Source organism: Ostrea edulis, chromosome 10 (assembly GCF_947568905.1).
Source record: "Ostrea edulis chromosome 10, xbOstEdul1.1, whole genome shotgun sequence".
NCBI lineage: Eukaryota > Metazoa > Mollusca > Bivalvia > Ostreida > Ostreidae > Ostrea > Ostrea edulis.
In genome coordinates this window covers 6,773,584-6,788,339 of record NC_079173.1, presented here as the reverse complement: position 1 = coordinate 6,788,339, position 14,756 = coordinate 6,773,584, and the positions used below count along the sequence as shown (strand labels likewise).

General features: G+C 34.4%; 1 protein-coding gene and 1 non-coding gene across 2 annotated transcripts; one reads left to right on the top strand and one right to left on the bottom strand.

Annotated features, from left to right (window-relative positions):
- Positions 1 to 985: 985 nt before the first annotated feature.
- Positions 986 to 13,699, bottom strand: LOC125666662 (actin-related protein 2/3 complex subunit 2-like). Its single transcript, XM_048899843.2, has 11 exons — positions 13,480 to 13,699; positions 11,697 to 11,731; positions 11,413 to 11,471; positions 10,245 to 10,298; positions 8,943 to 8,988; positions 6,399 to 6,585; positions 4,451 to 4,544; positions 3,972 to 4,098; positions 3,516 to 3,616; positions 3,152 to 3,252; positions 986 to 1,552 (listed from the first exon to the last, which is right to left on the bottom strand). The coding sequence occupies exons 1-11, from the start codon at positions 13,551 to 13,553 to the stop codon at positions 1,528 to 1,530; spliced, it is 903 nt and encodes a 300-aa protein (XP_048755800.1). The 5' UTR covers positions 13,554 to 13,699; the 3' UTR covers positions 986 to 1,527.
- Positions 9,786 to 9,859, top strand: Trnaa-agc (transfer RNA alanine (anticodon AGC)). The gene has a single exon. It is a non-coding gene; the product is annotated as a tRNA-Ala (tRNA).
- Positions 13,700 to 14,756: the final 1,057 nt, after the last annotated feature.

Below are 14,756 nucleotides of genomic sequence, written 5' to 3'. Positions count from 1 at the left end.
CCCCTCCCCTTCTGACTGGATTTCTTAACTTTGATGGTTTCCTGTGCACTGTTAGTTTACACATGCTGAGGCAGTACTAACCCCCATCTGAGCATGCTCGGCATTTCACAGGGGTTAGTTCAGACATGCCTAGTTAGGGTTTAGTCCAGCTGCTAATAAAATCTGCACGTTGCAAGAAATGATGGTGGAAGCATGATCTGCGCTAAAGCTGGCCTCCTTCATCACCCGATAAGACAAGATTTTAATGTTAACTAAGTAAAAGAGTTGAAACATTATATACATGTACTAGGATAGAACATCAGAATCATATTTTATTTAAACAATAAAATGTTTTCTTTGTTGTTTCATCAGGTGATGAAGGTAGCAAGCATTGCTGAAAAAATTTATAACTTGCTAACGCTGATTAGGCAATTTTTTTCTGCAATGATTGCTACCTTCATCACCTGATGAAAAAATAATGAAAGACATTTTATTGTTTATATTTCTATTGTATTTCTTAAAAATAGACTTAAAAAGTACTAAAATACATCGTTGATCCATTCCCTACATTAGTCGGAACAGTCAATGTACCCTTTGACCTTGATGATGCTTCATATTTGGTAATGATTATGTGGACAAACAGTACTAAAAAACGCATCGAACTAGTTTGCAACACGTATTCTTTGTCCATGATGAAAGCAATGTCAATTTCAAAAGAAAGATTCAGTGAATGTAAAACTATCTAATGGTGTACAACACCTGAAACATAATATTAGGGTATTCACGCAGCTCACATCAACCTGAACAGATTCTTTCAAACAAAAGAAATTGTGAAGGATTAATCATTGTAGCAGTCAGCCGGGTTCCGTTGCCAGTCAGTGTCCAGATGTATCTCAGTTGTACATATAGAGCACCTGACTGTAGATTCAGGGGGCCTGGGTTCGAGTCCCGGTCTGACTGGTATATATCAGTATATTGCTTTTACACACAAATGACACCATCCCAGTTCGTTGGATAAGATTTTTTTATTAACAATTATGGTACCTTAATTTGTCATATACAATAAAGAATATCTTTCAGTAAAGGTTGCAATATGGTTGCATCAAGTTCACAGTCTCATGAGCACACATCACATAAATATTTTAATTTCGACATATATAATATATTGGTGTATTTGTTAAGGAAGCCCAGCAGTCCACTGTTTGTTCCTTCTTTTACAGGAGAATTCCTATTATATCAATTCTTGCATCACACTCTTAACTCGCAAGTCAAAAACGTGTACTTGCTCCTAACATTTCAACATGATTTAAAAAATAACAGAGCAAAGAAATTCTATTCTCTAAATAATTTGTTCAATTCAATTATCCCCTAAAACGACAGAAAGCAAATGGCTTTATAAGAATTGTCCCTATAAGATTCTCTCCTGAGACAGTGATTCAGCATGCACGTGGAATTCTTTCATTTTCCTAGTACTGTGTCCAGGCAATTTGGATACAAGTATAAAATGGCATCTAATATCTCCCATAATTCCTCAGTCTGGTTTCGTACTCACTGTTGTCGGAATGTTTTTCCACTGTAAAGTAATTAAAATGCGTAAATAAAGGTTGTTCCGAATCTTAATAAAATCCTACTACAAAAAAAAAAAGAAGTTTCAAAATGGAGAAAATGGATTGCGTCAATCCTGATAGTTGAGTAAATATGCAGCTTTCATACAAAGTGTTATTTACTTCTGATATACTAAGACTCTATGGCAAAGGGAAATAACTGCAACAGAAAATCACCTAAGGAGAGCATAGCTCACTGAGAAAGTTTAAAAATTCTATGTATCACTTCGACCTTGCCCCAAAGTCAGACCAAAAGATAGGACAGAACAGAAAAAAATGGTGTCTGAAGATTTATGAAAGTCTAGAAAGACTCTTATGAATTATATCATTGTCACAAAGGGTCTTTTAGAGCTTGATTTTAAGGAAATCATTATCGAATAAAGGTTTTCAAAAACTGGTTTGATAACCGACATTATTGAAAACCAAAATGTATTGGAATTTTCACATAGTCAAATGTATGAAAATAACCTCGATTTCTTACAGGTTTTCAGAATATGCTGTTGTCATTTTATTTTTGAGGGTGTCAAACTGAATTCTGGTATCTGGGTTAATTTTTACACAATTTATAAGTGAATGCTCATGAATCATATATTTTTCATATAATTCACATGACACCTTTAAGTATGGGAAATATTAATTGAGACACCACAATGAACACACAGGATATTGCATTGTAAAGAAAGGTAACTCTAAAATATATGATCCTGTTCTTAAGTTACTTTTCAAATACTTAAAGTCCAGCTGGTTTGATAATAGTGTAAGTTACTACATGTATTAGAAAAAATTGTGGTAAAAGAAAAAAATTCAATATCACAGACCAGAGGGGCACTGCCCTGAAACTATCCTACACACCGAAAGGATAATACTGTTGAGTCATTTAAATTCGTGGGGACCAATTTTCGTGGATTGCTGAATTTTTACGGGTTCGTGGGGACGTAATTTCGTGGATTTATATATTTGTAATATATATTATTTGTAATATATATTGTATATATATATATATATATATATATATAATATATATATTGTATATTCATTGAGGATGTAAATTCATGGGTGAGGGGTACCCACGAATTCCACGAAAATTGAGCCACCACAAATTCTACTGATTCCACAGTTGTCAATAAATTGGGCTATATTGAATTCTGCTAACGAATATCCAATATCCCAGATCCACACTATCTCTCAGGAGGAGGAGGAATGCACTAAAATAACCGGGAGTTCACAAATTTAGGAAGATGTCAAAATTTAAATGTCGCCATCTAATACTGGAGGGAGGCAGATGGAACTCTTCTGGCCTGGAGGTTATAAAACTCTTTTGAGCATGTTTTCATGCTCAAAACTCTGTGCTCTAAATCGTACTCATACTCAAAAGTGAAGGTTATAAGACATTTATAAAATCATTCTCTTACTCAAATGGAGTATATGCTCAAGATTTTTCGAGTATGATTCTGAGCTTGCTCAGAGTTCTACTCAAACAAACATGGCCGAGTTTGAGTACGAGTACGGTAAAAGTTTTATAACTTCCAAGCCTGAATGAGTATGGCTTCACTGACATAATGACTGACCTGATTGTCTTTTTCTCTTTATCCTTGACCTCTGGTCGCGCTCTGTTTAGCACTTTAAGGAAATCTAAGGTTTTGGCTCTCATGCGTGAATGGATGTAGGCCTGTAAAAAATTCCAACGATAGTTTATCAAGCTCGAGTTTTTCTGTATTCCTATTATCGCAACAAAAATTTGGTGAATATTCCAACATATATAAAACAGAATAATCATAAATTCATGCAATACAGAATACTAACACCTTAACACCCCCCCCCCCCCCCCCCCCCCCCAAAAAAACTCGCCTACGTTTACAGCATACAAGTTCATCAATAATTTTTTTTATCTTTGTTAGAATGCATTAGAATTAACCTCTGCCGTGCGTATACCTTGGAACATTTAATGTGGTAGTGCAGATAGTCTCGCAGTGTGTGGATGAGGTTTATGGTGTTTTCTCGTGCTGCTTTGCTGGTATGACGTGGAAACAAAACTGGAAAAAAATATTTAATATATTAAATAACATATCATCACAACAGTCAGATGAGTAACATGTTGAATATGTCAGATTTATATCAAATTTTAACACACCCCCCCCCCCCCCCCCCCCCCCCCCCCCCCATATTTCCTCATCTGTTCAGACAGCTCAGTGGTAAAAGTATTAATACTATCAATCCGAGTTCAAATCTCTGGGTTTTGTCTGTATGAAATCTCCAATTTTTCTTTCATCAATGATTCCTAATCATATATAACAGGCATAAACCTATAGATTTGTTCAATAAAGTAGAATTTCACTCACACACCTGTCAATACCGGAATGATCACAATAGCTTGTTTTATCTACATACCGAACGTGATGTATCCAATGTTCTCCCCGACACGGGCGCCCGTGTTTGCCAGCTCCTGAGGTGGGTCACGGTGAGAGAAAAGAACCTGAGGCGCTTGCTGAAACTTTCGACGACCCTCCTTAAACTCCTGAAAGAAAAATGGGCTGAATTTAGTGATAACATTCTAGTATTTCTACATATGCATAGTAAGGCATTTATTCTGTCACATAACGGCTTCTGAAATCAACACATATTCTCCATAACAGTCATTACCTACAACACACCCCCTAACAATGACGTAGAGTTTGGAGTTTGCCAAGAGTGGATTTAACCATTATTTTCAAACCTGACGCAGCAGTCTTTACAAAGATTGTAGAGATCACGAGATCAATAAGAACCCCCCCCCCCCCCCCCCCCCCCCCAAGATTCATTTTTAAATGAGAATAAGGAATCTGTAGGAAACATCAGATGATTTGGAAGTTGTTATTATGACTACATACCTGCATAAAGACTTTTCCTATAATGACATCGTCATCATCCTTAAATATTGTGCTAAAAATAACTGTCACTCTGTCCTTCTGTGCATCTACATACCTGCAGGGAAACAAAAACACAAAAAATAGTAGATTCATGTAAACTCTTATGGATATTTCCTTTCTCAATAAAACACACTTCAATTAATTAGATATCACTTGAACTTTATCATATTTTACTAATATATACTTGAATTCTAATAATATTCAAATGAAGAAAAAATTTTAATAGCAAAATCCTATACTGAAATCTTCATGCAGAAAATGATTTATAAGTTTCTTGTTATCAAAACATTTCTACAAAATTGGTGAAAAAAAAAAATCATTTTTGCAAATGGAACATTATTTTCTGAAAATTCTTCATTAGAAAACATGAACAAAACTGGACAATTTACAAGATTTAAGATTTCTGTACAAAGCTAATGAATATATAAACTGTAATAAGACTCTAAGATTAATAAAACAAACAGAAAACCAATGTCAATAATATTAAACTTCATAGGCAGCAATGATAAAGATGTCATGTGATACTGCACATGTAAACTTCATAGGCAGCAATGATAAAGATGTCATGTGATACTGCACATGTGAACTTCATAGGCAGCAATGATAAAGATGTCATGTGATACTGCACATGTGAACTTCATAGGCAGCAATGATAAAGATGTCATGTGATACTGCACATGTAAACTTCATAGGCAGCAATGATAAAGATGTCATGTGATACTGCACATGTAAACTTCATAGGCAGCAATGATAAAGATGTCATGTGATACTGCACATGTGAACTTCATAGGCAGCAATGATAAAGATGTCATGTGATACTGCACATGTAAACTTCATAGGCAGCAATGATAAAGATGTCATGTGATACAGCACATGTGAACTTCATAGGCAGCAATGATAAAGATGTCATGTGATACTGCACATGTAAACTTCATAGGCAGCAATGATAAAGATGTCATGTGATACTGCACATGTAAACTTCATAGGCAGCAATGATAAAGATGTCATGTGATACTGCACATGTAAACTTCATAGGCAGCAATGATAAAGATGTCATGTGATACAGCACATGTAAACTTCATAGGCAGCAATGATAAAGATGTCATGTGATACTGCACATGTGAACTTCATAGGCAGCAATGATAAAGATGTCATGTGATACTGCACATGTAAACTTCATAGGCAGCAATGATAAAGATGTCATGTGATACAGCACATGTGAACTTCATAGGCAGCAATGATAAAGATGTCATGTGATACTGCACATGTGAACTTCATAGGCAGCAATGATAAAGATGTCATGTGATACTGCACATGTGAACTTCATAGGCAGCAATGATAAAGATGTCATGTGATACTGCACATGTGAACTTCATAGGCAGCAATGATAAAGATGTCATGTGATACTGCACATGTAAACTTCATAGGCAGCAATGATAAAGATGTCATGTGATACTGCACATGTAAACTTCATAGGCAGCAATGATAAAGATGTCATGTGATACAGCACATGTAAACTTCATAGGCAGCAATGATAAAGATGTCATGTGATACTGCACATGTAAACTTCATAGGCAGCAATGATAAAGATGTCATGTGATACTGCACATGTGAACTTCATAGGCAGCAATGATAAAGATGTCATGTGATACAGCACATGTAAAAGACTTTGCCAACTAAAAATCATTTTACTGATTTTATTTCCCTTCAAATTCTCCCTTTAAATCAATGGGGTTTTTTTTTTAAAAACCCACCAAATATGAAATCTTGCAAAGTTCATGAATTCTTACACTTTAAAACATTGTATAAAAATACATCTGTAATAAACTGTATATTAACTTAAACACAAGTCGATATCAGTAATTATGTAAGGTCAGTAAATTTTCTAACTGAAGAATATAGTACTCACATAGTCTCATCATCTCGGTACTGAATCACCGCTCTCTTGTGACCCGTGGACCCCTCCTCCTGGAACTGAAAGTATTTCTCAAACACAGAGGCAAAGCAGTTCCGCTTCAGTAGACCTACTTTTGTGACCCAGTCCTCCCAGTCTTTTGGCACCTTTTCAAGGTCAAACACGACCGATACATTGTACCCTGGAAATTGTACAATTTAAAATGATTTGTGAAGAAATCTTCGTTAACATTATCTTCATAAATTTCAGTGAGGAAATTTATCAAAATTTGAGTTAAAATTATCTTTGAAGCCGTATCAGAATGCAAACAGATTTGTTTTACATAAGCAAAGCCTTAAGCGAATCCATATTCATCTGTTAAATGACACTTTCAGATTTTTCCTGCTTCTTCCAATTACAGCTATGGTTATACATTCTTTTTCCCCCCATCTCTTCCAAAGGAATGTTTGTACCGTATGGCAATACCTGATGATACGATACGCGTATCATGAGCCCTTGCGATCACTGTACCTCTGTATTGTTACACCTCTACAATCCCATCTGATCATTATCCTTTGATCTGCTCATGTAGATCACTACACAAGATATAGCGGTTAAGGGAGCGGATCAAAGGATCTGATTTTAAGGGGTGAGATCAAAAGTTCAATGTCTGACAAAAAACTAAATTCGCAAAGTTTTCATCAAGACCCCCCTCCCCTAAACACTAAATATGATGAATGTTGAAGCTAATCGATTAACAAGTAAAAACATACCAGTATAGATAACACTCGGTATACCTCCTCTATTGTTTACTGTGATCTCATCATTGTTCGTGGATTTCGTGGGCCACTCTTACCCACAAATTTACATGTCCTCGAACATTTTTTAAACCAAGTAAGGTTATCTCTCCTAGTGACATCGTATCTCTTAACCACGAAATTACATCCCCACGAACCAGCAAAATTTTGCTTTACCCATGAACATTGGCCCTCATTTATCCAACATCGATCTTTTGATCTCACCCCCTAATAAGATTGGAATACAAACCTGGGTACAACCTTGATCACGCCTGAATAACTAATATATTAGTGGGGGACTCTTGATAAGGTGAAGGAAGAGATGAAAAATCATATGTGTATATAAAAATCCCCAATCTATAAGAACTTGCATATTAAAAATATTAACTTCCAATAATGATCAATTAAAATATGAACTACCCAGTTTAAATTTAACAATATTCAATTTGTAAGTTAAAAGCATGAAACTGATCTAATCTTTTCTTTTTTCTTCTTCTTTTTTTCCATCTCTTCCACAGGAATGTTTTTAGTGATAAAAATGGTTGGAAAATGTTGATATACAATATACATGAATATTTATATAATTTATCTCTCCATATTCTTTTTAGTGGGGGTACTGTAAAACATTCTGGCTTATCTCCGTTTGATTTGTTGACAATAATCTGCATCCATTTAATTTCTGGGATAGTGCATAAATGATTACATGAATATTATAGGGGGAGGGGAGATTTTGCTAGATCTTAGTTTGGAAAATAAGCAAAGTATAAATACGTAGAATATTACCTTTATCACCTAAATGCAAAATTAAAAAAAACTGAAAATAAGCATGCGAACCGGTTTCCATGGAATGTTTATAATAAAAATGATGACTACACATTATAAGAAAGATATATATATATATATATATATATATACTGTCCTAGATGTCTAGTTACTTGAAGAAATCCACTACAGAGGTGGATTTACAGTGGTGGACTAAGTGATTGAGTTTACTCGAAAATTTTGATATAAAATGTCAATGCATGGATTTAGGGTCACAATTTTTATTTCTATGATACATTGAAAATTTTCTGGATCCACCCCTATCCTACATAAAATTACACTATAAAAATATAGATCCATCCCTATCCTATATAAAATTACATTATAAAAATATAGATCCAACCCTACCCTATATAAAGTTTAACTATAAGAATCGCTTCCCTTCCCCTCGACAAAGAAGGACTCCAATAGGATACCCCCAAAAAAAATTGTTATAGAATTTGTAAAACTATTTATAAATGTTTTAGTATTGCTAAAACCCCGTATTTACCACAAAATGTTCTTGTGAAACCACCTTTCTTCTTGCATTATTCAAAAATCTTTTTTTATTGGTACATTCCGTGTATTAATGACCAATTTACATTGTTATATGATAAAATCCCACACATTAACACAGCAAATCCTACTTCATTTGATGAGTCCAAAATCTTGGGTTTGAAAATTGCTGTGTTTATGTTTTACAAAATTCTATAACAAAATGTTTTGGGGCTACCCTACAGCTTAATATCTGTTTTCCCCCTAGTTTCTTGATTTCATAAGAAATTTCCCAATTCTTAAGACTACATTCTTATTCTTAGTATTGGAGTTGGTAGTCAGTAAAGTGCTGAATCAGTTCTTGCTGTGAAACCAGACTTCCGTGATAATGACAGTCAGACTTCCGTGATAATGGAATCCTAAAGTTGATTCCTGACAATAACTCCATAAATCTTGTCTTTATTACCTTCTTCCGGAGTGGCTAAATGGTCTCCATATTCACGCTTGATGAGCTACAACAAAAAAGCTTTCATCAAATACCATTATACTGAAATGTCCAAAATAAAGTATGTTTAATTCTATACATATAATCCTTATAAAAACAAAATACATCTAATCATCTACAACATGAATTTCTTTATTCAGAGGGAGAATGATACAGAAAGCTGCTCTGACATAAAAAGTGATTAATAATTTATAGTAGTAAATTTTGACAAACCAATGTAACTGTCATCAAATTCTTGTTTCTACATCATAAGCATTAAAACTGGTGAAAAGTTCCATATTTCACAATAATGAGAAATAACTTATACTAGTACAATTCAGAGAGAGGTAAAGAATTTCCTCCCACCAATTGTGAATAGTATTTTTGGCACTTTGCCATCTCCTTGCCTTGGAAATTGAAAACTTCCAAATTTACTTTATTTAGTCTTTTAGTAGAAAGTAATCCGAAAAAAAATTTAAAATCCCTACTGGACTTTCGAACCCATGATCTATAGTTCAGCAGTCGATGTGCTAACCTACTGAGCTACCCAGCTAAGCAATAGTTTTTGAAGTGAATAGATAAATATTGCTGATACATATATTTTCATTCATGTTTTAAAAGGAAGTCAGCTGTAGAGTACCTCCTTAGGATATCCAAATCAAATGAAGTAAATCCATTAAATTGTTCTATATTTTTAGTGTGATAATTAGAAATTGTTTCTGTTGTAGATGTGATGTTCAATACAAACGCTCAATTCAATGTTTGATTTATTGCCTCAATACTTTTATTACTGTAGTAATTAGGGCTATACGGACCGTGGATATCGGCCTGGATAGCTCAGTGGTTAGAGCACCTGACTAGCAATGCAGGGGTCCCGGGTTCGATTCCCAGTCCAGCCAAAGATTTACTCCTCTCTCCTATATATACTCCATATATACTACATTTATAAATATACTACACTACAAACAGGTTCAGTAAAATACATCACGTTCGGCCTGAACTTATTTTTACCTGCATGACTGTTGTTTGCCTTGAGTATGACGAAAATAATATTGAACTTTATCAGTTTAAACTACAGAGCCAACAGACATCTTACTGTTTGGAAATATTTTGCTTTTAAAATTATGATTGTGGCTAGGTGATTAAATTGTTCTTCTGTAAATTGTATCGTATTAAAAGTATTGAATCATGGCATAAATATTGCAATATGTATCATATCGTGAAGGAGGCATATCGTTTCAGCCCAATCAAACCCTGACTAAAAGTCTGTGATAAAATTCTTACCTCTTCTGCCCCATGTCCCTCCAGGTCTTTATAAAACTTCAGAGATATGCTGACCTGCAATTTAATAGTTACTATTTTACACAGCAAGAAAACATAATTCTACAAAATGGACATTCTGATCAAGGTAATGCAAGGATAAAAAAAAATATAACAATTGCAAACCAACATGTATGTAAATTTTAAAGCTGCCTTTCCAACAGGACACATGTCGGCATGAACTTTAAAAAAAAGAGAATTTCTGGTTGTGTTTTTTCAAGATGAATAACAGACATAAAAACAGCCAAACGATTGTTTACTATCCAGTCTACAAGGCAGCCTGAGCATAAGGCTAACAAACATAAATTTCATGTTTCAAGTCAGATATATCTTACTAAAGGTATGTGAGAGGGCATGGATAAGTACACAACAGAACATAAACAATTCTTCAAGATGCTTGTATATCAAATATCAGTACAGTAAAACACCATTATAGTGAACCCCCAGGGTCAGCCGAAAATAGGTCATTATATCCAAACTTCGTTATATAGAATTTTTTTTTTATTATACTCTCATAGGGGGATAAATATCACTTAAGGATAAGCATGAATTTGTTATAAGCATGTTATACTGTAAAATGAGAAAATATGACATGCTCTTAAATTTAGCACCTTTGGCGTAAGTGACCTTTTGCGCCAAAATAAGAAGTGCGCCAACAATGTTCCATTTTCAAAAGTATTTTTTTAATTTTTGAAAAGTCGCAAGTCATTTTGTTGTATGCTATACCCATACAAAGGGCATCCACTTATGTAACGTCGAAAGTTCAGGGTATTTTATATACACACTAACATAGGTGAACAGTGATTGTTTAACATTTCAATGTTGCTAAATTCAAACAGGGATCAACGAATTTACTGAAATTTGATTGCATAGTCATTATGTACACCTACAAAGCTTGCTCCTCAATTATCACTTTAGTGCCCTGAGATCAAATTGTACTGATCAGAAGCTTGTGGATGGTCCACACTGACACCTGCTTGATAACTTCTCGTAATGATATACTAGGAATCGCTCCTTGAATCCTGGAAATCTACCCTTACAAATACTAACCAATATTCCCTAAGGCTTTAGTATGTTCTTTTCATTTTCTTATTCATATTCTTGGACCAACCAGATTTAACATAACACTTACCCTTATTTTACTTTTATCATCATTAGGGTTTGAGATGTGGTACAAAACACCATCAAAATCTGCAATAAATATAATCATTTAAAACAACTCTTGATTATCCAGTAAAGGAGAATTCAAGCCCATACTTTCATAACTAAAACCTAAACTATTCATGTCACGTCAAGGTTTTGATATGAATTCCATCAGACTGGAATCAAAAGAATGAAAGAAAGGAAAGCACACATCACAAAATCTCTCGTGAATCATTTGTCACAGCAGCACTGTCAACAACCTATTAGACTTACCTGCAACTGTTATGTCAATATTGTCTGGTTTATTACTGAAAATGAAGTGGAAAGAATGAATGAGTGATCTTAAAGTCAATGTAGATAATGCGTATTTAGCCTGGTATAGCTGCAGAACTGTAGCTCTCTGAAAAAATATTTTGACATAACAGAGAGCTACAGAGCCACCCCTTATAAAAACCTTCGATTTACGGCGCACAAAAAGATGCGCACGGTTGAGGCCTTATATCGTTGTATTCTTGAGTTACTGTCTCATAAATTTAATATCAAAAAATTCTTAACATATTTTCCTACTATACTTGTGTCTAAACATACCTTCAAATATGCATTAAAGCCCCACACGACCTGAAAACTCCCAGCTTCAAATGATTTCGTTTGTTGACGTAGCCATGTTAGGTAGCCGGGTCAGTTCGTACCCTGTTGTTGTTGGTATATATTCATAAAATTCGTTATATGTTATGTATTCGCTCTTCATTTATTATCAATACGAATAATTTATAGAAATTAAAAAAATAAAGTTTTTCTAAAGGTAAAATAAGCTCTTGATTCATGAAAATGCTACTAAAGTCCTTAACACTCGTGTGGCAGGGATGGAGACCGGACCAGACTAATAAAGCCGCATTGCCGTGAGTTTAGCTATTTGAATAATTATTATTTAAAGGCACTGGGATGATATATTATTTAGAATATTTAGCTAAAATATTTGTGGGGATATTAGTTCACATCTAGACGTTATTGTGCAAGTATGGAAATTAACTAGGATTCGAATTGACCGGCTACCTAACATGGCTACGTCAACAAACGAAATCATTTGAAGCTGGGAATTTTCAGGTCGTGTGGGGCTTTAATGAATATTTGAAGGTATGTTTAGACACAAGTATAGTAGGAAAATATGTTAAGAATTTTTTGATATTAAATTTATGAGACAGTAACTCAAGAATACAACGATATAAGGCCTCAACCGTGCGCATCTTTTTGTGCGCCGTAAATCGAAGGTTTTTATAAGGGGTGGCTCTGTAGCTCTCTGTTATGTCAAAATATTTTTTCAGAGAGCTACAGTTCTGCAGCTAAGCCTGGTAATGAATAAACAGGTTGGGAGCACTCCCCTATAGCGAAATATTCTCGCTAAAACACGATTATCCCTCTCTAGCAAGATTAAATATATCCCGTACAACCGAGAAAAACACATGTGGAGTACATCTCTTCGTGTTTCACGTGAAAAGAAAAAAAAGTGCTAAAATGTCTGATACTTCTGCAAATATATTTATCAAAACAAAAACACTCACGATGTGTATTGGATTTCAGACTGCTTCCCTCTTACGCAGCAACTTTGATATGAAATTTCTTGACTATGTTGTCAATTTCATAGAAACAATTTGCATCATGTTGAGTGTGTGTTGCACTCATTCAGCGTTGCACAGGATTTGCCATTATTTTCAATAAAGACGCCAAAACACCTGTTTATGGTAATGTTTATTTCTCGCTAAAGAGAGATAATCGCGTTTTAAAGAGAATATCTTGCTATAGGGGAAGTGTTCCCAACCTGATAAATACTACCGTGTTTGACATTGCCAATTCTTTTCATATTTTACAATTACATATTAAAATAATAAATCGATAAATACCATGCAATATAAATGACAGATTTTATTAAGTGTTTGTAGCATATTAGTAATGTAACAATATTATACCATTATCTATTAGAAGTAGGTATCCAACTCGTTAAAAAAAAACTGGACCCGGTGTAGATAAAACACGGAAGTCTTCACCGTTTTATACTTACCCCGCTACAGCATTCTGAAATTTTAATGTCAGCGTTTCCTCTACAATCCTGTTGTTGATTTCCAGTAAAATCATCTTCTACCTGTTAATCTATCCACCCCTATATCTGTATTTTCAATTATTTTTTTCCTTGGGGTGTAACCATCTGACTTACACAGGAAGTTGATTCTGTGAAACACGGAAATGATACGGACTCTCTGATTGGTGATAATTTCGGTATTAACTTGTACTAGTGAAATTCGGGAACCCCTTTCTGATAGAAGGCAAATAGCTATTTAAAATCCATAACAATTTAGTTCCCCAATATCTGAAAGAAATTTGCCCAAATATTCGCAGAAATCTATCAGCATATGACACCCGTAATTCTAGCGACTACACACTTTCTAGATGCAGACTTGAATTATATAAAAAGTCATTTATTTCCGACACAATTAGAAATGGAACTTGCAGAGTACAGAAATAAAGGAGATAACTTCAATTAATAAATTTAAAAAAAAACACATTAAAACAGCACCCTCAAAACCACATTCATATGGCCAGCGATATGTTAATATTATTCATACCAAATTAACTGGACATTCTTGCGTTTTAAATAATGATCTTTATCGTAAAAACATCATTGCCTCTCCAAATTGTATATGTGGTCATATTGAAGATTCCCGTCATTTCTTCTTTGCATGCAAAAGATACACTCATGCAAGAAATTGTTTCTTCAATGAACTGCTTCAGCTAAATGATATTGCTAGAGAGAGAGAGAGAGAGAGAGAGAGAGAGAGAGAGAGAGAGAGAGAGAGAGAGAGAGAGAGAGAGAGAGAGAGAGAGAGAGCTGTTTCGGCCCAGAAGTTGGACTCTCTCTCTCTCTCATCCAGAAATAGGTCCATAGAAAAAAAAACCCAGATGCATTCATCAAACTGCGCGCTTAAAAAATATATATAAAAAATTGAAGAAAACATTACTCTAGCTGTTCTTGTATACATGTATAGGTCTACATGTATATCCTTTACACATTAAAATATATGAATCAATGTTTAAATATTACAGTAATGTGAGGTTAAAAGATAGGGAATTTGCATCCCAAAATAATAACCCATTGTTAATTGATGTTTTTGAAGAGGATGAAAAATTATCTCATATAAAAACTAGTCCAAGCATGTACCGGCTAGACATGACGGCCTTTTTATAAGGTCGTTAAGAATATGTACACGACAAGCTCAATGTCTGTAAGACTTCAAAATAAACTTACTAGCTTATTTGAATCTAAAGTGGGTGTTCGGCAAG